The sequence below is a fragment of the Ochlerotatus camptorhynchus genome, unplaced genomic scaffold (assembly GCF_037179485.1).
Source record: "Ochlerotatus camptorhynchus isolate MF236.1 unplaced genomic scaffold, CSIRO-AGI_Acam_v1.1 ptg000102l, whole genome shotgun sequence".
NCBI lineage: Eukaryota > Metazoa > Arthropoda > Insecta > Diptera > Culicidae > Ochlerotatus > Ochlerotatus camptorhynchus.
This window is the reverse complement of record NW_027040592.1, coordinates 2656542-2683212: the sequence shown is the minus strand read 5'-3', so window position 1 is coordinate 2683212 and position 26671 is coordinate 2656542. Positions and strand designations below refer to the sequence as shown.

Sequence of the window (26671 nt, the reverse complement as noted above, 5' to 3'; positions counted from 1 at the left end):
AACGATGGCAGCTGAAAACCCATTAATATCTTCCATGCCCTGTCGCATGTGAGTCGTTAGCCTCGCAGTCTAATAGACAGTTTTATTCCATCGAAAAGCGTCCTCGCGAAACACACGACCGAGTCCGGACGGAGGTTTCTAAGAGCCGCACACAATAGAACCAGCATCAGCAGGTGTGTATAACGTTTGATGTGACCTAAGAGGCTTGTCTCTGGTTGCGCAACAGGTTTTCTTCCTACGAGAACCTTGTCCGTTTTTATATCATTCAGTTTTGATTTCGTTGATTTTTTGCTCGCTCACTCGCCATTACCGTGCTCCTACTCCTCCTCGTTCTCCTCCAATCAGAATTAGAAGCTTGATTGCCCATAGCCAGATATAGCCAGCGTGTATTTGAATGTGCGTTAACGGTTGCCGATTTTGCCGGAAATTGTGACGCGTCGCCTCCTGCGTCTGCATTGCTCCTTGAGCTCCACGGGGCTCGTTCATAGTGCAGCGCCTGCTTGTGTGTGGATGCCCTTCGAGGCTCAAAGTTGGATTCAAAGGATTCGCAGCTCACGATCCGCAACGACGCAATTACATGTGGCCCACTCACGAAACCGGTAACGGTTGTCTAGTCTGGGGGGCTGTCTGGTCTGGCTATATTTAGAATAGACCGCATTTGTCATGATTTTCTTGATTTTACAGCGTAATGGGGTTTGCTGTGACAATTGCCATTACGGCAAAGACCAAGATGGCCATAATTGAGGAAAATTTGGTTGAGGAGATTTTTTTAAACTACCGGACAGGATTACGGCGAGGGTTCCCAGAATTCTATGAAATTTCGCCTTTGACAATTGGGTTCTTCTAGGGTATTGAGGTAAATGCATATTCGTAATCTGCATTAAAAATGGAACCCAAACCCAAAATTTCATCAATTTTGGTACACTGGAACTATTTTAAATGAGTATGATTACATTTGCAGAAATCACCTTATTAGCGCCCCTCGGTGTCACTTTGTATGGGAGCGAGCTGTCAGTTTGTTAGTTTAGTGTCAAACAGTGAAGTTATTATTTTGCTTTAAATCTTGATTTAAAAATCGAGATGAAAGTGTGTGGGTTCGAAAAAAAATATCGCTGTGCTCCGAAAACGAAGCTCTTTCAGATGATGTATAAAAAACGATACATTTTTCAAAATTAAAGAACCCAATTCATGCCGATTTAAGAAAATCCAAGGGGGGTGTCACTGTACACACTCCCGTGTGCCGCAGTTTGCCGGCAGTGCCGAGAGTGTCATCAGACTGATTTTTTTTGTTTGTATAATGGTATGTTTGGCAACCCGAATTTGACAGTTCACATGTTTTGTTTTGAAGAAATAAAACAACAAGCAGTGGAATCCTATCCCAGATCCTAACTGTCGTGACTCTCGGATCGTTGCTCCCAAATTCTCTCGGTAAAAAGACTACACTGAACCTAATAAGCAACGGCCTCGGCCACCAAATCGAAGCTTCGAGCGAGAACGATCTCCGGGGGAGGCAGTTCCAATTTCCGACAGGACAAAAACTTCTACTGGATTGGAGTATGATGAGGACTCGGATGAACCACAGGTGACGGCGATAAGTAGATGAAGCGAGCGTGCATCATCAGAGGAAACTGGTCCAGATGCTCTTCAGATTCTGATGAACGCTTTCGGGAGGAGTTTCTTCCGAAAGCCATCGACTCAGTCAAAGGTGCGTCGCCAGCGTTCTTGTGTGAGTTTCAACCGGAATCAGACTTCCCTGGTGGAGGTGGGGTTTAATATGTCCACACGGTCAGACAGTTCAACGATCGGATAAATGGAGATAAGTATGATGTCTCTGGTGCAAAGCAGTGCTGGCCAGAGAACACCTGTAAACGCTGGGGCGCTGTTGATGGTTGGAAAGCAAACACCGGTGAAGATTCTACCTCCGGCATGGACCGAGTGATCATCGAAGGCGAATTCATCGATGTCAGTTACGATGAGGAACGAATCATGGAACTGAATGTCGGTTAGCCGCTCAACGAAGTGGTGAAGCGTTACGGAATCAAACATGGTAAACGACCACTATGCGGTTTGGCGTATCTCATAGAGTTCGAAAAGCTACGTTCGGGTCAGTTCTACGAGGAATATTGCAAAAATCGCGATTTTGAAATGCTTATCGAATTGCTCCAATCGCTGAGCACCATGGAAAACACCGGTTACTTTACAATTCGCCGGGACTTCATCTGTGCCAGGGTCGTGTTCGAGAGCTAAACCTATCTATCAACCAACTCACCGATGTCGACTTTCAGAAGCTTATCTTCAAACCCAACAACTGACCAATCAACATTTTAAAATTCCACTGTGATTTCAGCTCCGTCACGAATTTTCCCGCTCCAAATCGATTTACCAACGTCTTTAAAGTTCCCTTCACTACTTCCTTCAGGGTCTCGCTATCCCTACTAACCAACTCACTAATCACATTCCGAATCGGCATTATGAGCAATAGCAGTCTCTTCATGGTCATATTTTCAATCAGTTTCCGGAACATTGCCACCCCCTTTCCAACTTCGATCAAACTGTTCACCACCAAAGCCTTCCGCACCAGATCCTTGAACAGTTCGACTGGAGGTTCTCTGATCTCGACGTCTTCCGGTAGCGACTCCAGCACTATCCGGAAGAATTCCAGTATCACCCCCAGATTACAGTTGAACTTGGCAACAGTCATCGTCTTTGTTGCGATATTGAGTGAGGGAGAGAAACGCACGATTCACGGTACAAATTAAAAACTATTTTTGTTAGTTAAAAGGCTAGTCAGTGCTGCACAATTTCGACAATACACGGTGATACTCAAAATTCTGCTTTGGTCACTCGTTTGAGCTAACAGTCATCGTCAAGGCAAACCATGTCAATTGTCAGTACCATTTTTGTCAGTGACGAACATGTGCTGATTTGTTTATTAGCTAAATTTGAAATGAAATTAAATGGCTTGAGCAAAACAATTACATGGAGCAATTAAAGTGAATAAGCATCTACGTCCTGAACCGCTTGGATAACAATAATGTGTCTCAGAATGCAAGGAATTACACTTTCTGTTACCAGGTGAATCTTTGTCATTGACGAAAAAATGAATGAGATTTTGACAAAGATTTTTTTGAGGATCAAGTCTATCATTGACTATGTGAAAAACAATTTTGTCAATATCGTGCAAAAGTCTGTCAATGACAATGACAAATCTCAGCACTGGCTAGTACATAATGCGTGTAAATCGCGGCTATCGCAAAACTTCTAATCTTCATGATGACAGCTCATCACCGATTCATCCGTGGTTGCATCTGTCAGGCTGACGGCTGCCAGCTGACGAGCCCTTGTGGTGAAATCGGTGGGGGGTACCCAACACCTCCCCCTTTTTAAAACATATGGTAAGGCTCATATCTTGCAGGAAGCCTTCGAGTCCTCGAAGACGTGCGAGCTGCTGTTGGTTGTTGTTGCTGTTGTTGAGAGGAACTGTGTTGTTGACGATGACTGACCTGCGGGGGCAGATCTTCATTCAGCTCAGGAGGAAGAGGAGGCAGATCATCCAGTTCGGGCGTTAAAGCATTTAGGTTCCAGGAGCCCAGCAGTATACTCAACGGAGTTTGCTGATCCCTTGGTGATTCGAACGCAGGCAGTTGATTGTCGGACAGATGACGGGTTCTTAACTGATTGCTGTGGGACCTTATCAGAGATTTCTTTCCAGGCAACCAGACGTTGTGCATGACCTTGCCGATACGTTCAAGCACTTCTCCTGCTTCCCAGTGCCACTTGTTGTTTCGGAACACTTTGGCCCAGACAAGGTCCTGATGAGAGTAGCTCTTTGGTATCGCACCATGCTTCCGGTTGAACTGCTCTTCTTGCTTGGAGTTTTCAATTTTGTGCGTTGGAGTTGGTGGTCGAAGCAGTTCTAACGACGTGCGAATTGGTCTGCCGAGCAAAATATCGGCAGGCGACTTTCCTTCGGGTGCGCTCCGACATGGTGTTGACCTGTAACACTGTAAGAAAGTGCTGATAGCTTCTTGCAGCGTTTCCCCTCCGGCGGTAATTTTCTTCAACGTCCTCTTAAAGGTGTCGACAAACCTTTCAGCGAGCCCGTTCGACTGCGGATGATAGGGAGCAGTCTTCAGGTGCAGAATAGCGTTGGACTCACAGTAAGCCTCGAATACTTCGCTCGTAAATTGAGTCCCGTTGTCACTCACCACCGTCTCTGGAAACCCGAATCTGGCAAAAATGTTGCGTAGGATTCGGAGCGTCGCTGCAGATGTAATATCTTTTGTTTGGACCACTTCCGGCCACTTGGTGTAGGCGTCCACTAGGATGAAGTAGTACCACCCATCCATAGGACCGGCGTAATCGAGATGAATTCGTTGCGAGGGTTTTTCCAGGGCTGGCCACGACTCGAGGCAGGTTTTATGATCCGTCTTCGCTACACTCAAACACTCATTGCACGTTTGCACCAGGTGTTCGATATCCTTATCGATATTGGGCCAGTAGACGTACTGACGCGCAAGAGAACGCATTCGGTCGATACCTGGATGGCCTTTATGTAGCTGTGCAAGCACTTTATTTCGAAGAACGACTGGTAGCACTAATCGTTCACCGTACATCAAGCAGCCAGCGGTGATTGAGAGGGCCTCGCGACGATGGAAAAACTGCTGGATGTGTGGATTCGTGATGCTAGCTTTATTCTCCGGCCACATTGTTTTGACGTACTGGGCTACCTGTTGCAGAGTTTTGTCCTTACGGGTCTTGGCTTGTACGATCTTGAACGAAACTGGCAGGGCCTCCAGCGACTGGTTCATGATGCTTCGGATACTACTTTCGAACTCGACGTTGGCAATGATGAATTCCTCTTCCGGACGAACATGGCGATTGATCAGGCGAGGCAGGATATCTGCTTGTCCGAAAGCTTCCGTCGAGACATAATGGATGTCAAAATCATATAAAAGTAATGTCAACGTCCACCTCTGCAGTCGATTGGCGGTATATGTGGGGATGCCCTTTTTCGACCCAAATATGGCAAGCAAAGGTTTGTGGCCGGTCTCGAGCACGAAACGCCGCCCGAAAATCATTCGGTGAAATTTGGTCACGGCGAATATCAGAGCCAAACCCTTCTTCTCGATTTGGCTATAATTGCTCTCCGCTGCTGTCAAGCTGCGCGAAGCATGGCAAATAGCTTTCAGCCCGATTGAGGAAGCGTCCGCCGACACAACTATTTCCAAGTTTGGATTATAGTGCGTCAACAGAAGTGGGGACTGGAGGATTTCTCGGAAGCGGTCGAACGATCTTTGGCAAGCTGGTGACCACTCGAATTTTACACCAGTCTTCAGTAGTTGATCCATAGGGTGTCGAAGGGTGCGCATCTCTGGAACGTATTTGCCATAATAATTTACAGCTCCAAGGTACGCCCGCAGTGTGGTAACGTCGTTCGGTGTTGGCATACTGACGATCGGTGCAATCTTGTCTGGATCCGGACGAATCCCGTCACTATCGAGTATTTGTCCGAGGTACTTCACTTGCCGCATGTAAAAGCTGCATTTTTCGATGCGGACCGTGAAGCCGAATTCTTGCAGCCGTTGCAAGGTGAGGTGAAGATTGCGTTGATGTTCCTCTTGCGTTCGACCACCCACTACGATGTCGTCCAAATACCCAACGGTACAAGTGAGACCGTCGTATCCACTAGCTGTTGGAATGCACCTGGAGCGGATTTGATGCCGGGCGATAAGCGGGTGAGCAATTGTTGGCTTTCTGGATCCACCTCGACCTGTAAGTAGGCATCGGAAAGGTTGATGTGACTGAACACCCGACAACTGGACATTCTGGCGAAGATGTCTTCGGGCAGCGGTAGGGGGTACTGATTTGGCTCCAGCACATTGTTGAGCTCGGTTGAAAAATTAGCACAGATTCGGACGGTTCCATTGGACTTCCGAACCACTAAGATCGGGGCTGCCCACTCAGCGAAATCCACCTTCTTCAAGATGCCTAGGGACTCCAACCGACAGATTTCATCCTCTACCACACCTTCCATGCAGTAGGCTACGGGACGCTTTGGTCTAAAAACTGGCTTCGGGTTTCCTTTCAGTACCAGCTTGACAGGAGCCTTCGTGCAGAGGCCTACCTTGCTGCTGAATACTTCCGGGAATTTGGCTTGCAGAGTAGCCAGCGACTGATTTGGTTGAGCGCTGACCTGATTACAAAACGATGCGATAGGTTGGTTCCATAACCCAAACAAATCCATCCAGTCGATGCCTAAAATATCAAGACCGACGTTAGGAGCGGCAACGAAGCACTTACCCTCTTTGGTGACGTTGTTGAGGATAATGCTGCACCACATCTCGGCAACCAGCTTGAGTGGATGTCCGGAAGCCGTTCGTGCGGTGCACACCGTTGGTTTCGTTTTCGGCTGACCCATTTTGATCCACGATCGGTGCGAAATTATGGATATATCGGATCCTGTGTCCAATTGTAATCGAAGAGGAAAGTTGTTGACCTGGAGCTCGACGAATTTTCTACCCTGGCTGATGTTGTGGATGGTCACGGTCTTCGTTGAGGGTCGCTTCTTCTTCGATGCAGTGTGTGTCGATGCGTTAGACGAAGCCCTCGATTGGAAACAGGCACAATAGCCCTCGCGGTGCCCAACCTTACCGCACTCGTTGCATTTGCGGTCGCGGAATCGGTAGTCCTTATTGTAATGCATCCCCCCGCACGACCAGCAGGGAGTCTTCGGTTGCTCACGTTGATGGGGATGGAACGAATTCGATACTGCTGACTGATGTCTCGACTTCGGCCACTTATTGTAAGCAACGGCATTCACCACGGACGACGGATTCTCGACTAGGACGGTGTCCTGCTTTAGGTTGACGAGGCTGTTACACTGCTCCACGACTTGCAGTAGCGTAAGATCGACGGCTTCATTCAACTTGTTGATAAGCCGTATTCGGATTTCAGCATCCTGCTTTCCCTTTAGACCGCAGACGTAAATAAGGCATTTGAATTGCTCTTTAGTCAATTCCGAAAGCTTGAAATCGAAGCAAGCCTTATTAACCTTGCATGAGTATGCCAGGTAATCATCACTGTCCTCCTTTGCGAGTTGAAGGCAATTGAATCGGCGGCGAAAAGCAGATACTGTGGCTCCGAATAGAGACTTTAACTTTTCGACGGTCTCTTTGAAACAGAACTCACGAGAGAGCTTCGGGACTATGCAGCTATTATAGCGCTCGTGATCGGGTGGGCTTAGCTTTCGCAGAAGCAGTCGCACTTTTGCCGCGTCATCGAGCTTTCTAGCGTCTTTATCAAAGAGATCGACGTATCTAGAAAACCATGCGTCGAACGTGTGACCATTGTCCTTGTCATACACGAACTCCGCCATGTTACTCGATAACGAGTCCAGCACTCTTTCATCGGGGGAGAGATTCCTGATGGCAACTTGGGTGGCGGCCAGCTGTTGTGCCATTTGCGCCATCAAAATCTGCTGATTCGTGAGGATCTGCATCACCTGATCCTGAATGTTCGGTGGTTGTGGCATCTGTCCGGCACCTGCATTCGGCGGCACACCATTGTTCTGCGCCATCACGGTGTCCTCCTAAGCACGATTTTTACTGGAGCTTTACGAAACGGTCGCGCACGATTTTTTCGCGAAAACTTCCCTCTCCTCGTCGCCAACTGTTGCGATATTGAGTGAGGGAGAGAAACGCACGATTCACGGTACATACAAATTTAAAACTATTTTTGTTAGTTAAAAGGCTAGTACATAATGCGTGTAAATAGCGGCTATCGCAAAACTTCTAATCTTCATGATGACAGCTCATCACCGATTCATCCGTGGTTGCATCTGTCAGGCTAACGGCTGCCAGCTGACGAGCCCTTATGGTGAAATCGGTGAGGGGTACCCAACAGTCTTGATGACCTCGCTCATCCCGCAAGCATACCGCGTTGACTTTTGATCGGTTTTTAGCAAATGTTTCGAAAATATGTGCGCTGTGAGGAATCCATGGCAGAACTTCGCCGGAAATTCACGGTTGAAGTTATGAAACCAAAAGTTGGATTGTGTCAACAACAATGATTAACATTTTGACACGTGCACAGATCAGGCGCAAATATACCAACAATCAATACGAAACTAACGATTTTAAACTGGCTCACCACTTTAGTAGCCTATTGGTCCCAAGCAAACGATTAACGTACCCTATTCTAGTTGAAATTCTATTACTACACTATGTTTGTTTTGATTCGCTATGAAAGTTTGACAGATAACATCAGGGGTGTGTGGATTCATGCAGAACATGCAGGGGTGAGTGAAATAGCTTGGGACTGCTTGGGACCGTTGTTCTGGTACTGAGTGAGCCAAAAATAATAATGATTTTCTTCGGGACCCAGTGGTCTTAGAGTTACCTCTATGAATATACAGTGTCGCCAGTTACCTTAAAAATTATGAAAATTTCTTGTTGAAGTAGAAACAAGAACGACATTGAAGCAAGCCATGCTATTATTAATTTGTATTCTTTCAGAAAATGAATGTTAGTTACTGTTAGACCACCAACCAAGCAGGTTGTACTTCTCTTCAACCTCCAAGAGGTTATGGGCCCAGCACTTGGGTTGCCAAGAAACGGATCAACAACGGAAGAAAATTTTCATTGAAGACAGGTAAAATGGAGAAAATTCAAATCCCGAAGTTGAACCGAACGAATTACAGCAGCTGGAAGTTCAGCACCGAACTGCCGCTGATCGACCATCGGTATTTTGATGGAGACAAACCTGCATGGTCTCATCAAGCAGACGAAAACGGCTCGTGAAGCGTGGGACAAGCTGAAGGACCATTTCGGGAAGCCGACGTTGACATCGAAGGTATCGTACCTGCGGAACTTGATTTTCAAACGGTACTGTGAAGGCGAGGACATGGAGAAGCACGTGAACGAAATGGAGGAAGTTTTCGAACGTCTTTCCGTGTCAGGATTGAAGCTGGACGAAAAGATGTAGGTTGCGTTGGTGCTCAGTAGTCTACCAAAATCGTTCAACACGCTGACGACCGCGTCGGGCGGACGATGAATTGACGCTGGAGCTCGTGAAAACCATGCTGGTCGACGAAGTGACGAAACATGGTAGCTACAACGCGGAGACCATTCTGAGCGCTGTATCTGGTAAGAAGGTAATCGTCTGTCATTTTTGCCAGAAGCCGGTTCATAAGCAGCGGGACTGTCGGAAGCTAGCAAGCGATCAAGAAGGAGAAAGCAGAAGCGACCAGAAGCACCGAAAGAATCCATACAAAGCGAAGGCGGTTCGAGAAGCGAAAAATGACAACTGTGCTTTCACGGCGAAAGGGACTGGTGAAACCGGCAACTGGATCGTTGACTCTGGGGCGACATCGCACATGTGCGCCGAGAGGAAATCTTCCTTGAGCTGGATGAAGCAGTAAAGGAAAACGTCACGCTAGCCGACGGGACGATGACAGCTGCGAAGGACAAAGGAACATGCGAAGTGGACTGCTACGATCTGGAAGGTAACAAACGAACAATTACGCTTTCAGATACCCTGTTTGTACCGAATCTAGAGACGAATCTGATCTCGGTGCGCAAGCTGGTAGCGAAAGGCGGAAAGGTGATTTTCGACACCGAAAACTGCAGAATCATGAAAGGAGCGCAAGTTGCAGCAGTGGCAACTGTGTCCAGTGGTTTGTACGTCATAAAAAACGCCCACAACACTTTGAAGACCGGGGTGAAATCGCACACGCAAAACTGCCAACACGTGTGGCACAGGAAGATGGGTCACCGAGATAACGATGCTGTCCAGGAGCTGGTGAAAAAGGAGCTAGTAACCGGAATGAAAATCGAAGACTGTGGTATACGGTCTGTTTGCGAGTGCTGCCAAAAAGGTAAATTGGCGAGACTTCCGTTTCCGAAGAAGTCTAAGAAACGATCGAAAGAGCCTTTGGACCTCATCCACGTGGACGTGTGTGGTCCGATGAAGAATGTCATACCAGGAGGATGTCGGTACTATTTCACCGTCACCGACGATTATTCTCACTACACAAATGTGTTTTTCCTGCGGGAGAAATCGGATGCTGAGGAGAAGCTGAGAGATTTTGTGATGGAAGTGAAGACGACGTTTGGCTGACCGCCGAAGATTGTGCGTTCCGACAATGGTGGTGAGTTGAAGAACAGGTCACTGGAGAGTTTTTTCAAGAAAGAAGGAATCAGGCAGCAGTTCACTATTCCACACACCCCGCAACAGAACGGGGCAACTGTATGCTGCTGGATGCAAGGCTTCCGACGAGGTACTGGGCGGAGGCTATGAACACATCGAACTATCTTCAAAATCGACTTCCGACCAGGTCATTGAAGACCACACCTTACGAAGCATGGTGGGGAGAAAAACCGGACCTGGGTCACCTTCAAGTTTTTGGTGCAGACGCTTATGTGTGGATCCCGAAGCAAAACCGGACGAAGTTGGATGCAGCGGCGCAGAAGATGACTTTCGTTGGTTATTCGGTGCAACAAAAAGCGTACCGATTCCTGGATAGAAGCACTGGACACATTATCAATAGCAGAGATGCTCGATTTTTGCCGACATGCAGCTTCCATCAGGACGAAGAAGATGACAATGGAAGTATTATTGACTTCCAGTTGACCGACAATCCAAAAACTAATAATTTTCCTATCGTTGCAGGGAACGTTCTCGGTGAGCCAACTGACGATGAGGAAGAACTTGTGTCGGAATCCGAAGCGGAAGAGGATCAATACGATACATCCAACGAACCATACGAGGACGCTACGCTCACCGAGCAACACAATGCCGATGAACGTCCCCTCAACGCACCGAGAGATCCATTGTCCACGTGTATCGCGATACGTGCCTCAAGTCGGTCAGCCAAAGGGGTACCGCCGAACCGATTCACTGAAATCAGCATGCTGATAAGTCAGCAATCGTTCGAGCCGACGACGCTAGCAGAAGCACTGTCGGGTGCAGAGCGTGAACACTGGAAGAAAGCGATGGACGAGGAGTATACGTCGCTGCAGGAAAACTCCACATGGGATATCGTCAGCCAATCGGAAACCAGTAGGCTGCCGGTGGATTTTCAAGAAGAAGCTGGATGAGGACGGGAATGTAGCAAGATACAAGGCCCGACTTGTCGCTCAAAGGTACAGCCAAAAATTTGGTACTGACTACGACGAGGTCTACGCGCCGGTTGCAAAACACGCCACGTTCCGGGCGCTCCTGTCGGTAGCAGCACGCCGAAAGATGCAGGTCAAGCATGTCGACATCAAGACGTCGTATCTGTATGGGGAAATTTCGGAGACAATTTACATGCGTCAGCCACAAGGGTATGAAACCGGAAGTCCAACGGATGTATGCCATTTGAGGAGGAGCTTGTACGGCCTGAAGCAAGCAGGAAGGGTTTGGAACAAGACCATTACCGACGTTCTGAAGAAGCTGGGGTACGAAGCAACGGAAGCCGATAGCTGTCTATTCGTAAAGGCCGGTCGTGAGTTGTCCTTCATCCTACTGTATGTGGATGATATGTTGATCGTCACCGACGGCGTCAAGGAGGACGAACGAGTACGGAAGCACCTGGAGCAGAAATTCAAGATTTCGTGTCTGGGTGATGTAAGCAACTACCTTGGGATTCGTGTTGAACGTGATGCTGATGGAAGTTTCCTATTGTGTCAAGACACGTACATTTCGAAGATGCTGACCACGTTTGGGATGGAACAAGCAAAATCGTCACCGATTCCGATGGACCCCGGGTTCATCACTATAGAGCAAAAGGAGGAGGAAATGTTTACCATCGACAAATACCAGAGCCTTGTGGGAGCTTTGCTCTACGTTGCTGTTTGCACACGACCCGATTTAGCGATCACGGCGTCCATCCTTGGGCACAAAGTCAGCAAACCAACGGAACGTGACTGGACGGAAGCGAAACGAGCCCTGCGGTATTTGAAGGGTACTGCTGTACTAAAGCTGCGACTGGGAGGAAGAGGCAATCTTGAAGGATACGCTGACCCTGACTGGACAGCTCGCAAGCAGGAGTGCTTGACCTTGTCTTCAACCGAAGCGGAATATGTCGCACTTGCGGAGGCCACCAAAGAGCTTCTCTGGCTGCTCAAGTTACTGCAAGTATTATGCGAGGATATACAGCAACCCGTGACCGTCTACGAAGACAACCAAAGCTGTATCAGTATGCTGAGTGCCGAAGGAGTGACGCGACGAACAAAGCACATCGATACCAGGTATAACTTTGTCCGGGATTTGTGCGGATCAGGAGTCCTCAACATCGTGTATTGTCCATCAAAAGAGATGTTAGCGGATGCGCTGACAAAACCACTCGGCCGAATTAAGCTGCAGAAGATACGGGAGGAGATTGGCTTGCAGAACATCGTCCTTGAGAAGGAGTGTTGAAGTAGAAACAAGAACGACATTGAAGCAAGGCATGATATTATTAATTTGTATTCTCTCAGAAAATAAATGTTAGTTACTGTTAGACCACCAACCAAGCAGGTTGTACTTCTCTTTAACCTCCAAGATTTCTAACCATGGGTGCCAATGAAAGTGCCCAGGTGTGCCAAACCCTTGGGAAAATCAGAATTAGAAAAAAATATCATTCACTGGTGAAAATTTCAAAGTGGTGTCTCATGCCGTTTCTGAGTAATGAACAAAAAACTAACAGCCAGGAAAATTTAATTGCAACATTTTCAATTTTCCCACACTTCAAATACTTCAAAAATCCTTCATTCCTTTATTCAACGTCGGTCTCTGTTTCGCAATCTAGTGCCAATCACCGAAGGACATCGATTGCCATTCATTGATTGCAATCAAATGGGCAGGAAGGCAGCTTCCACACTTGCGTAGGATATCGCACCAACTCAACACACATGGGCCGGGACCAACGGCTGTACTTACCTTCCGAAGGAAGACGTGACCAGATATCTTATCGATTTGGTATGTTCAGATGAATTATTCAGTAATCAGTGGTTATTAATCTTGATCAAGACAAACAGAGAAGAGAGCCCACTGCTGTCGGACTTAGTTTCCGTGCTACAATGGGTGGTAAACCACTATCATATCATCATATCAGATGAATTATTCAGTAGTTATAGAGGAGGCGATTACCACTTCACTAAAAGCAATAGAAGTAAAGCTACAAATTGAAATAATTTCGGTTTTTCTCTTCCTGTCAAGTTGGTATGTTCAGATGTGTTTTTCGAAAATATTTGCTCAATCTAACTGCATTTACGTAGGATTACCCCAACATATTGGGGGAGCAATTTAAAAAAAAAAACCAAAATCGACCGCGTTACGAAAAGTGGTCAGTGGCACCTAATCCTACGGTAAATCTACGGTCGATACAACCTCTTACTTTTTTTGTTTCAGCAAACATGTTAATTTTTAATAGAGCAGTTGCCTTTTTTAACTACGTCTATACGATTGAGTAAATGTTTTTGAATAACCCATTCAAACATGCCAAGTCGAGAAGATGGGAAGCACCCAAGTTATTTCGGTCTGTAACTTTAAATCCTTTAAATTTGTCGAACCTCTTAACGGAATCCCTTTATGAAGTGCTTTGAGTGTGTTGGTTTATTTTCTTTAAATTCCGTACATCGTTGATAAAGCATCAAGAACAATGGGCTTCATCATACGCATAGCTAAGAACTTCACCGACGTATTCTGTTTAAAATCGCTGTACTTTAGTGCGCTCAATTCTAGACTTCAGTTCTGCTGTGTGGAATCCAGTTTACCTCAATGGCTCGGAAATAATCGAATCTGTACAACGAAGGTTCGTAAGATTTGCCTTGCGTAGGCTACCTTGGTGTGGTCCTCATCATCTGCCCAGTTACGAGAGCCGCTGCCAGCTTATCAATCTGGAGACCCTGTGGTCTAGACGAAACGTATCCAGAGCCTAGATTGCCCCGCCGTTCTGCAAGATATCGCCATAAATGTCCAGCCCAGAGCCCTACGGAACAATCATATGCTGCGCTTGCCTCTACGCCGGACAAATTATTATTATTATTATTATTATTATTATTTAGCTTTATTAAGGAGGCTTTCAGCCTTGGGCTGGTTCGCCTCCAAAGACCGGACAAATTATGGAATGCAGACCGCTATCGATGGCATTCAAAGGACCTTATCCCTCGCCTTACGCTACGCCGCCGATTTACTGAGGTCTTTTCTGAAGCGACGAACAACTGAAGCAAACTCTAAGATCTTCTTTTATTATTATTATTATAAGGGTGCAGTGAGTGTTTAGTTTGTTTTATGATTTTTTTTTTCTTTTACCACTTAACTAATGAATGTTAGTCTTAAGTAAAACATCATTAGGACCAAAATGGTCTGTTGATGTGGACATCCATCTAAATAAATAAGGGGCCACCCTTAGCTCAGCCTTAGTGCCGGCACGGTAAGAAAAAGTACCCAAAAGTAAGTTCTTTTAACTCATCTCGGCAGTTTAGTGCAGGAACCCAAAAGTAGGTAAAGCGGGTCAAAGCAGTTTTCATTTACTTGTGTGCATTTCGTATGGAATTTTCCACTCGTTTTCTACCCAAAAGTAAGTTAGTTGTACTCAAAAGTAGGTGAATATGATTATACTCAACGTTGGGTTCTCACACTTTACTAACGCTGTTGGGTGGTTTTGCTCCTCCGTTTTTGACAAAATTAGAAGGAGAAAAGGAGACAAACTAGCCAAAAGTAGGTAACAGCGAAATGGTCCTTGGGTACTTTTTTCTTACCGTGTGTAGCGAGATTGACGGCATGGCGGCCATTTGACAGGTCTTCTGCTCGATTGCATATTATCGGTATAGTCGCTATGTTCATAGTCTGGCAGATAGAACTTCGGAAACCAGTTGAGCTGTCATAAACCGGATCCAGAGACGATGTTATATAAGAGACGCGCGGAGAGAATAAAAGTAAATCTGGTTGCACGGCCAACTAATTTCTTTTTCTGCAAGGTTTGGCAACCCGCAATTTTGTGTTTACTTCAAGTGACTTTCGTCTGCTTTAGCATCACGGTAAAATTAATACTTTTTTAACCGCATCCGTAGTATCTCTATTCAATGGAAGACAACTCTAAGTGAAACCAAATATACCCCATTGAAGGGTATCTTCTACAGAGCGTTGTACAATATTTCGTGAAAATATAACGAGGATACAGCTGGTGAATAACCATAATATTCCCTGTCCAATTTCACTTTTCATACGCAAACTTAATTATAATTATTTAAATCTCAGCAGTTAACCAGCGTCTGGCTGAAAATCTCCTTAATAAAGACAACCAACCTTGACAATTAAATTCAACGCCAATCTCAATACTTCCCACGCATTTCTTCGTGTTTATTTACATTGCTTGACTGGAACCGCGTTTGACGGTTCGATTGGAACGTTTGGCTTCAGTCTTCGCGCGTCTCTTATTTAACAATGTCTCTGACCGGAACCAATCGAGCATGTCATGACCTAAGAGTAAGAGGAGACGTGGGACGGGACTTGACAATCGGGTAGCGATTTCGAGCCAATTTGATGTCAAATCTGAGCCAGTTTCTGATTGGTCGATTTGACAGTAGCAATCGTGGAATAAAAAGGACAGAGGGATCGCAGCAATCTGGCTGGCAGTGATGCCGGAATCAATGTTGACGTCAATGGCCTTGTTAATTGTTTATATTTGAGAAAGGAAAGTTGGAAAATTGAGTACACTACGTGTCTTAAGCGATAGATATTGTTGTTTGTTTATGGTTGTTTTTATTGTGTTGAGCAAAAATGATGTACGAGCTGCTAAACTGCGGTAGAAAATTCGAATAAAATCAAAATTAAAATTGACACATATTTTACATTCCTGGCATCCTTGGTCAACTCCGTCAAACACCACGCACAAGTTTCCGAAGGGCATTTTTTAAAAACATTAAGAAGAGTGAGAAACAGCGTTGCCAGATATACCGATTTATTGGTATTTATACCGATTTCCGAACTAGATACCGATATACAGATAAGGTTCCTCAGAATACCGATTTTTGAGGTGTTATACCGATTTATACTGATTTTTAAATAATCAAAATAATTATTGCCTGTCTGCACTCAGAATTTCGGAGAAAATTATTGTGAGAGACTTGTATCTTTTTGAATATCTCAAATTTTTTTAGTCTTTAAAATTCTAAAAAAAATCTTCTTATGGATACTCTTTTGATTAATGTTTCGATTTCCTCACCGTTTTTGGCTACCCATGAATCGATAAACAGTCGATGGCTCTTTCTGGCAATTCCGGGGGAATCAGGAAATACTTTTAAAAATTATTTAACTTCCTGGATTTTCTTCCAACTTTCCCCTGAAATTTTCTATTAACGATTCCTCTCGAGCCTTCGCTCGAATGGTTCTTCCCGGAACTTCAGGGATGCTTCTAGATTTTGATTGCAGATCCACACTAGCTGCAGGAACTTTTAAAAAGTTCTGAAACTTCAGAAAACACCGGAGCCGAACCAGCCTCAGGCTGAAAGCCTCCATAATAAAGAAAACTAACTAACTTCAGAAAAGGCCAGACTTTTAAGTAAGTTTTGATAAATTAAAGAATGTTTCAATAACTTCTGTTAAAATTCTAAAACCCGGTCCAGCGAACTCCAGTGAACTTAAGGCAACATCACATATATTTTGGATACTTCACAAGCCCAAAGAACGTCTGGAAATTCAATGGTTTTCGGGACAGTGCCATTAGTTTCAGGAGAATTGAGAGAACTCCGGGAAGCTCCGAAAACATCAGGACAATCAGATCAGATCTATAAATTTCAAGGAAATCGCTGAAATTTAAAGGAGTTCCGAAAAACTCACACAACTCACACGAACATTAGCACATTGTGAGAACATTTTATGGGAAGTTCCGTGCTTATTAATGGCAGTGTCGATAACTTTAAAAAAATAGAAAAATCGGGAAGATCAGAGAACTTTAATGCTGATGTTACAATAAATTCAAGAAAATTGTGAGAGCGCTCATGAAATTTCGTAATCTCAAGAAAGTCTAGAGACCTTCAAAGTTGATTAGAGATATTCCGGTAGTTCAAAGTATTTCAAAGATGATCAGAGTACTCCAAAACAGTTCGAGAACACATGGAGTAATCCTAAGTACATTTCAGGAATGTTCCAAAAACTTCAGGGCATTGCGGGGATGTTTTATGACCATTTGAAAAATTTTCTGGATCATTAGAACATCCCACAAGAGCTCTTTCTTCCAGAATTATGTCCTTGTTTCATTCGACTGTTCCGTTAGCGCTCAGGCTTCCGACTTCCTCCAGAATTTTTTTCCAATCTACCTGCCAGCGTCTCCAGGAAGCTTCTTCTGTCTTCTCCAGGAAGTTTCTTCTGTCTTCTCCAGGAAGTTCAATTAAACATCTCCCAGAAATTTCTTTCGTCTAGTTCTGGAATTTTGTCCAGTTGTTTTTTTTTTACTTCTATTGGAAGGTTTTTCCGAGCTTCTTCTGGCTTCCCTTGGAAAAGGCTACTTCTGGAATTTATTCCCGATTTCCGAAATTTAAATGTGAAATCCGATTTTTTTTTTTTGAAAATTTTCGCCAGAAGTTTCTCAATTTATGCCTTGGAAGATCATAGTCCAAAAGTAAAAAATCTCGTTTTCAAAAACGGCAGAAATATAAAATTATTTAAAATAGTAAATACCGATAAGCTTTAAACATTCTGGCAACGCTGGTGAGAAGCTCGATTGTCAAGTCCCGTCCCGGGAGGAGACAACTGGCTTCTTTTGTCTGTAACGTGTTCTTCTTCTCTCGCGGAAAAGGCCGTGCAAAAACAATTTCATTATGGGCGGCGCAGTCGACTGTCTAAATACAAGAAAATAGATTCCCTGTTGTAAAAATTCTCCCGTTTCTATACATTCACCCTGGTTCAAGTTTGACAGAAAATTGGCTCAAAAACAGCTTCCCAATTGTCTTCTCTTCCTCTTAGATCATGACCAACAACATAAAAGAGCACATCCAAGGGGTAATCAACTCTGCACACTGTGCCATAACACTTAACGGCACACTGATCGGCTCGTTAGGGCACACTTTGACAAGTATGATACAGAATATAATATAAAACGGCTTCACGGCTTGTTCATCTCGAGCAAATCGATCGACTTTTTTTTTTATCAAAATCCCCACTTATCTTGAGGTAGCCGTCCTCCGCTTGCAGCCGATTGAACAGTTTCACCGCTGCCTCGCAGTTGTTGCCGGTAGCCCTAAGTATGCACCTTTAGAATTGATAAAACGATCCATAAAATATTGAAAAACGTTCCATACTTTAGATACTACAATTTGATACTAACCTACAATTTATTCCTAAAAGCTATATTTATACTTGAATTACCCTTAAGTACCTCATAGTAGCTCATTTTACATCGTTTGCGTGCCTAACTAAATTAATAATTGAAACCCTAAATCCTAAATCTAGCAAAATCTTTGTTGAAAGAGTGACGGAAGATACCTCTCGGTATGAAAAATCTCCCGCTCAGCCTCCTATCGCTTTTCATGGAGGATTCTCTTCCTCCAGCGCTTTCTCCTCTGCGCTTTTCTCCTGCTGCAACTGGTCTAGGGATTCCTTCAAGCTGACCTCATTGGTACTTCCTTTTCCAGATTCGGATCCGGCATCACTCCTCGCACTATTCTTTCTGCTAGGTGGTTTCTTTGGGACAGACTTCTTGGCTCCTTTTGGCACCCTTCAGCATATTTGTACACTTCGAGCACGTCTACGGAACCTCCTTTACAGCTGTTGTCTTACAACTATAATGGGTCCAGAAATCGCAGACATCACACTGGACCATATCTTCTACGTGGGTCATGGCCTTCACAAAGCGTACAGTTTCGATCGCTGTTCTGTTCTTCACTCAACGGTGGTGTTGATCCATATCCGATGTTGTTCTTCAAGAATGTTCGGATTTATGAAAGCAACTTCCTCAGAGCAGTCTCGTTTTGAACGCTGTCCAGACTGGAGAGTTATAACATGTTATAACGGTTGTCAACTAATTGCAACACAGAAACCACCATCAAGATAGCGCTATAACATGTTATAACTCTGTAGTCTGAACGTACTATTGGACAGCTTGAAGCTGAAATAGGTTTTATTGTAAGCATTAAGATTGCTTTAGATTTGATAAGAGTTAAATAAAACCTATTTCAGCTTCAAGCTGTCCAAAACGAGACTGCTCTGAAGAAGTTGCTTTCATTAATCCGAACGTGCCTATATTTTTAAGTGCGCAATCTTGATTTTCTATGGATCACTTTTTTTAGTTTAAGGTTCACTGCTGAATGTGTTATGGATCAATTATCAATTGCAATGTGTTTATGGGTAATTCGTACAATTTCAATGCTCATTTTTTAGAAATTTAGTGGTACATTTTTACAATTGTGTTGCTAAATTTTACATAAAATATGGATCATATTGATATTTTTTATGGATAATTCACACTTTTTTAAGGATTTTCTCCGATGTTTTATGGATCCTTTGGATGTTTTTTTTTTTGATAATTTATTGATTTTTATATTCAAAAATATGTTTATCATTGTTATCGCTGTCGTACCAATAATCAATACGAAACTAACGATTTTAAATTGGCTCACTACTTGACTAGCCTATTGGTCCCAAGCAAATCGATTAACGTACCCCATTCTAGTCAAAATTCTAGTACTGCACCATGTTTGTTTTAATTCGTTATGAAAGTTTGACAGATAAAATGAGGGGTTCGTGAATTTTCCTATGTTTCGAGGGGTGCATCGATTAGCTTGGAACCGAAGATAGTACCAAAGCTGAGCCAAAAAGTTGAGCACGTTTCTTCAGGACCTACTTAGAGTTACCTCTATGGTCGTACTGTTTCATTATAAACGCCATGGACGTAGAACCATAAAGGTAACTCTAAGACTAGAAGGTCCCGAAATAACGTGCTCAACTTTTTGGCTCAGCTCTGGTACTCTCTTAGGTCCCAAGCTAATCGATTCACCCCTCGAAACATAGGAAAATCCACTAACCCCTCATTTTATCTGTCAAACTTTCATAGCGAATCAAAACAAACATTGTGTAGTAGTAGAATTTCGACTAGAATGGGGTACTAGACTGATGCAAACTCCACAGTGCTTAAATCATGGACCCAAAGGTCAGGACCAATAGCGTGGAAGGAATTTATCGAAAAATCATGGTTCTCGGTAATAGAATGGAAGTGCACGCAGTAGTAGGTTTTTTAGATTTGTGGGTAGTTATATTTTTGAGTGCATGGGGGAATGCTGTCAACAATGCTGTCGGTTTGTTTACCAACAATAGCTGACGTTAAAACCTAACTTTTTTCCTAACCTGAACTTCAGAGCTAGGATTAATGTCATTGTTGATGTTGATCAAAATGGAATCAGTTTTATCACTTAATTGTTGGGGGTCCAACTAGAAATCATGCAAGGTGGACCCAGGTACGATCCTTGTGTAGCGAGGACCGAATGGACCAGATCCCGCCAGTCAGATGATTGTCCGCGCGAAGATTGTTCAAAGGAGAATTGTCCACATGAGGATTGTTTGAAGGAGAATTGTCTGCTACCGACGAGTCAAGGAGTACGTAGAGGAAGAAGATTATCCGGAACTCTGAAGCTCTTTATATGTTCCAGGGGGAACGATACATTCGGATGCATCCTGTATCCCCATCAAATTTATCCATAAAATTCTGCTTATATATCCAGAACACCAGTCAGAACTTTTTTCTTCAGACATCCTTATTCGATTTTTTGTCTATTTTTCAGTATATCCTGAATATCCCTGTTGATCCTTCTGTCTATTCCGAAAATTCTTTCAATTCCGCTCGCATGCCGTCACAGTGTTGCCATATCTTTTTTGAAGCAACATGCATCAGGATGAGTGTCGTTCCCCAACGTTTTCCTTGAACGTCATTGATTGTCTCTGAAGATCTTTCCTGGACAGGCATGGCAAATCATTTACATTCATTTCATACATTCATTTACATTCATTTGCTTCTAACTTTTTGCATCAACAGTATTCCGCAAAACGATGTATAGAGCTTTTGTAGGTTTTGTTATTAGCTACAACTTTGCTCATAGCTCAAATCTGTATCTCTTATGCATCACGAACTAGAGCGGGCAGAACTTATCACTGTTTTTCAGTGAATGTAAAACACATTCACTGAAAAACAGTAGTGGCTTTTGTTCGCTCTGGTTCGTCATGTATAGGAGGTACGGATTTGGTTTGCTAACAAAAGTTGTAGCTAATAACAAAACCTACAAAAGCTATATACATCATTTTGCGGAATACTGTTGAAGAAAATAGTTAGAGGCAAATGAATGTAAATGAATGCACGAAATGAATGCAAATGATTTTCCATGCCTGTTCCTGGAACTATCTTCCTGCGGACAATCGTCCAGTGGACAATCTTCCTCTGATCAAACTTCCTGCGGACCAGTGTTGGAAAAGTTCGCGATATTTCACGAAGTTCACCAAGGGACAAAATCGCGAGTCATAGGGAACTTTGATGAACTTTTCCATCACTGCTGCGGACAATTCTCTTCCTCCAAATAATCTTCGTGCGGACAATCCTCTTTCGAACAATCCTTCTGCGGACAACCCTCTTTCGAACAATCTTCCTGTGGACAATCCTCCTACGGACAATCCTCTTCCGAACTATCTTCCTGCGGACAATCGTCCTGTGGACAATCCTCCTTCGAACAATCCTCTTGCGGACAATCCTCCTCCAAACAATCTTCCTGTCGACAATCTTCCTGCGGACAATTCTCCTGCGGGCAATCCTTCTTCGAACAATCCTCTTTCGAACAATCCTCCCGCGGACAATCCTCTTCCTCCGGATAATCATTCTCCTCGACTCGTCGGTAGCGGACAATATTCCTGCGGACAATCCTGCTGATAATCCTCCTTGGAACAATCCTCCTCCGAACAATCTTCCTGCGGACAATTCTCCTTCGTACAATCCTCCTCCGAACAATCCTTCGAACAACCTTCTCCCGAGCAAACTTCCTGTGGGCAATCCTCCTTTGAACAATCTTCCTGCGGACAATCCTTATTCGAACAATCTTCCTAGGTACAATTGTTCTTCGAACAATTCTCCTGCGGACAATCCTCCTGGGGACAATTCAAATATATGATGTTCAAGGGCCCTGGAGCTAATGAACTATTAGATTAGATAATTAACTATTTTAACTAGTTCCGCTTTTTTTAGTTTTGTTAGCATCCATGCCTCTCACGCCAAAGTCACGAGTTCAAATCTCAAAATGGTGAAACAAAAAGAAACGTGCTAAGGGATATGACACACCTCAATCTGACTGCCACGGCAGTGGGTACCGCGCTTTTTTTTTTGCTGGCAGTTGTGCTGTCTGTGTCACTTTTGACACCTGTTCTGGTACAAATTGCTGTCTTTTGCTCTAGTACCGGGTGCACCAGGTACACTAAAAAAAAAACAGCTAGGTGAAACAAAAAAAAATCGCGTGAAGGAGGTCCTTACCCTTTGGGTCCATGGCTTAAATGGTTTCAAATCGGGTCCTGATTAGCCTCCCAAAGTTAAAACTCATTTGGTTAGGAACAGACTTCTCACAAGCCATTTGAAGTTTACATGTAAATTACTATGGGAAATCTCAACTTTTTGTTCATTGCCTTCTAGTCTTTTTTTCATATTGAGCTGCGAAACAGTTCGATAGCCATTCTTAAAGCAAATATTCTAAGCTACAACTTTGCTGAAGATCGTTTCTATGTAAAGCGAGACAGGAAAAAGTTATTAATTATTTAAGAGATTGGTAAACTTATGACAGGATCAAGCAGCTGCTCTGTAGGCAACACTGTATTTTGCAGTGTGACATAGTAGCCATGATTTGTGTGTCCTATTCAATGCCCCAGAAACACCAATGTTGCCTGCTAAGCAGTTGATTGAGCATGATCATAAGACATCAGTGCATTGAACCATTGATAACTTTCGATCCTTGCATTTAATCAAAAAGTGGTCTTGAGCTGTTGTTGTAGCTGGGAAAATTTCCTTCAAGTACAGTTGAAAACTTTTGAAGCAGACCGATATGGTGAATTATTAGATAGACATGAACAAAAATCTTGATTTTACCATAGTAATTCCCATACAAACTTCAAATGGTTTGTGCCATCTCAGTTTCTCACCAAATGGGTTCAAAGTTTGAGAGGTTAGTCAGGATTCGATTTGGAATCGTTTAAGTATTGTGGAGCGAAAATTTTAAATTTTGCTTCACTCTAATGGGGTACGTTAATCGTTTGCTTAGGACCAATAGGCTAGTCAAGTAGTGAGCCAATTTAAAATCGTTAGTTTCGTATTGATTGTTGGTAGAACCACTTGCCTTTAACGCGCTTTACCGGATTTATGAGGATTCGACGGAGTTGACCTTTGGAACCTGGTTTTGTTGATGTTAAACGGCCTGAATCTTGGATCAGATTTTGTTCACTTGGTCTAGTTTGCTTATTCGGGTGGAATTTCGGTGGTTCGGCAGTTATTTTATGTTGGCTTTCATCACGCTTCGTTTTCTTGCAAAATCACAAACAAACATGGGATACTTGATTGTTACGCGTTGGCACAGCGTTTGGAACAGCTTTCGGCACAGTTAAAACATTTGGCACAGATTGAGGTGCGCAGAGTTGATTACCCTTTGAGCACATCAGCCATTGCGAACAAAACTTCGGAAACGCTTTTTTTTCTTGACTCAAGGCTCGCCTACACAAATCAACACCGGATTGAGTAAAGTTTCCCCTGTACGATGACGATGTTTATTGGCGTTCTGTTGGCGAGGAAACAACTATCAATGTTTTGCTTATGCAAGTTATTGTTTATCCAGTTCATTTATTTGAAAGGCTCAATCGCGTTAGTTTTACGGAGCCGATGCTTATAAAAGTGGATAGCACCTCCTAGATCGAAATTCTATCCGCCAGTCTTATTAAGCTGCTGAACATGTTTCTGAAGCCGAGGTATTAACGAAAGAGAGAGCCGACGAAGAGAATCGATCAATGTAGATTGGTCTATTTGAAAAGTGACGCGAGAATTCTCAGACACAGAAACTAAACTCAAGTGAAAAATGACTAATGCGAACGGCTATAAAAGGATCGAGTTCGATCCTCTCTCGGGGTATGATCTAATGTGTTCCTGTAGTCAGTCGGACGACGGAGTTTTTTTTTGTTCGTTTTATTTGATTTTATTCTGCGTTGAGCAATAATTTATCACACTACAGGTAGCCAGAGCGGAAACCGGTTAAAGCATGAACTTATTCTTCCCTCCCCGGCCAGACCAGACCAGATCGCAGGAGGATAAAGGCACAACGCAAAGCGTTGCCGTGCGAAATCGTGCGATCTGCGCTGAACCTTATGTAAGGCAGGTTATATAATCCTTGACATTGACAGTCAGAAGTAGACTGCCGCAAAGCAACGCCCCCCGGTAAAGTTTTTTTTTTGACAGTCAGCTGCTGTTCTAAAACGATGGCGGCGGCGAATTGAGGAAAGGGATTTGCATATCGCGATCGCTGAGATCAGTTTTAGAAACCGGCTTGCAAATCAATATTCTGATCATTGATCTATAATCGGATTTGATTTTTGAAACGCTAGACAGCGTGTCCACCGATCACCGGAATTGGTTTCCACTTCTAAAAGCAGCTCCGTGGGCGTCATACGCCAACGTCACCGGCAGTCGCTGTGCTGACACTCTAAACCAAATATGTGTTCCGTGACGTCAGAGTAAACGTTCCTCCGAACTATGTGGGTGACGTCGCTGTCGTCAACGTCCGGCTGTTTCCATCCCATTGTTGGGTAAGCATATTTCACCGAGCAGCAATACTGTTGCAATCCGATCACCAGAAATCGCCTAACCGCGTGGACTTGTGGCCAAGAATCGCTTCGTCGTCTGAACTGACGAATGCATATCGGGTCACCCTTGGACTATGATTGCCGTCAGCGCAGTTTCTAAGCAGCCCTAACCAGGTGACCAATGCGGAAAACATGTCGTTCGTTGCGACATATCTGCCGCTGCACGTCAGAGGAAATTGGATGCCCTGTCGTAGCAACCGGGACGTGAAGTACCCACCCAGCAGAATGAAGTATGATGTAATAACACGTGATGGATAGCTTTCCAGTTTAATCTACTGGTTAAGTTGGCTGGTTCTTCGAGGTCATTACCAAAATTCAATTTCCTATCGCAGCAATCCACTTGGGTGCAATTCATATCGGCTGTGCCTTTGTGCCCTGAATGAATAATGGCCCCGAGTAGCCGCTGAGTTCGGCATAAAAAATAGGCGCGAAAGGTGTACAATTTCACTTCCAGAACATTTTTTTTCAGAGCAATTAGGTATTTGCAAAAAAGCATTGATTTTGACTAGCTGTTGCATATTTACAATCTATATTCAGGGCGCTACCGCCGGCCGTCAAAGAGGAACTTTGTTCTGCCGTGGGCAAATTTTACCAATGGTAATTTGAGCGATTTTGCTGAGCTCGATGCTACTGACCGGAAAACGCCAGCTTTTGTAGTGGCTTGCATTAAAAAATGTGATGCGTGGAGGCTTACCTGCACTGAGGGTGTCGTTGGTTGCCCGTGGATTTCGGAAACGGATTCACTTCTGACGAGCACTGAGTTCTAGCTTCCCCATTTGGAGAGTGAAACAGGTAGGTACGTCCGGTTCAGAAGCGCACTATACAATGGGGATGGTTCCTATGTCTAGGTCTGCATTTGTTTTTTGTTTTCCGAGGGTTCGGCCTCGGTGTACATAAACATAACACACCACCCTTGTGCATCGAAGTAGCCGCGGCGCCGTCTGGTAGCGCTTTGTGTTGTTGATTCGTTTGCCGACGCTTGCTCTGCGATCGTAGGTAGGGTACCTACATGAGTGCGCAAGGATCATGTGATGAAATGAGATAATGACAAGGAAGCTAGGGCAATAGAACGGAAGAAGTTATCGACAGAACAAGGAAGGTGTGTTTTCTGATTGGAATTTATTCATGGGCTTAAATTCAAGGTTGTTGGAATTGGAAATTTCCCAGCTGTCTGGATAGTGTGACGAAATGCCATGGGCGGTGCTAGGGAGGGTTATTTTCAATTTTTACAAGTGGGATATGAAATCAGAAGTTGTGAAGCAAGTAGAAAGAAAAAGTTTGATTGGGATGGAAATACTTGCAGGTAAGAAATATTGGATGCGAATTTGGGTTTTGCTATGTTTTGTATTTAATGACAAACACTTTAAAATAGAAAAGTAGCTGAAAGGTTGAGTTCTTGGCAAGTCAATTCACTGTAATATATTACAACTTTTTTACACTATTCGTACTTGATACTAACTTGATGGGCTACGAATCGCCTTGTTGATTCTGCGCCGAACGAAATAGTCTTCTCCACTGGACTCGGTCCTGAGCCAATCGCTTCCAGTCGTCACGAACGTTTACCGACCTGATGTCCTCCTCAACTTCAAAAATCCCGGAGACGACGACCTCTACCGGGTTCTCTGCTGAATATAATCTTTGCTTCTCGTTCTTCCGGCGTTCGCACTACATGCCCAGGCCACCGTAGTTTGCCGTGTTTTATAAGCTTCACTATATCCGTTCCGTTATACACTTGGTACAACTCGTGATTCATGCGTCGCCGCCAGATGCCCTTTTCTTGTTTTCCGCCGAGTATTGTTCACAGAACCTTACGCATGAAGAAACCAAATGCTCTCCGGTC

General features: G+C 44.1%; 3 protein-coding genes across 3 annotated transcripts in view; all 3 read right to left on the bottom strand.

Annotated features, from left to right (window-relative positions):
- Nucleotides 1–21705, bottom strand: part of LOC135699133 (heat shock protein beta-1) — a 560186-nt gene extending 538481 nt beyond the window's left edge. The window contains exon 1 of the mRNA XM_065219353.1: nucleotides 21691–21705. The gene's annotated coding sequence lies outside the window, so the exon portion shown is untranslated. The remainder of the gene's footprint in view (nucleotides 1–21690) is intronic.
- LOC135699062 (uncharacterized protein K02A2.6-like) lies at nucleotides 3384–5372 on the bottom strand. The gene has a single exon (XM_065219236.1). It carries the CDS (start codon nucleotides 5370–5372, stop codon nucleotides 3384–3386), a length of 1989 nt encoding a protein of 662 aa, XP_065075308.1.
- LOC135699061 (uncharacterized protein K02A2.6-like) lies at nucleotides 5639–7579 on the bottom strand. Its single transcript, XM_065219235.1, has one exon. It carries the CDS (start codon nucleotides 7577–7579, stop codon nucleotides 5639–5641), a length of 1941 nt encoding a protein of 646 aa, XP_065075307.1.
- Nucleotides 21706–26671: the final 4966 nt, after the last annotated feature.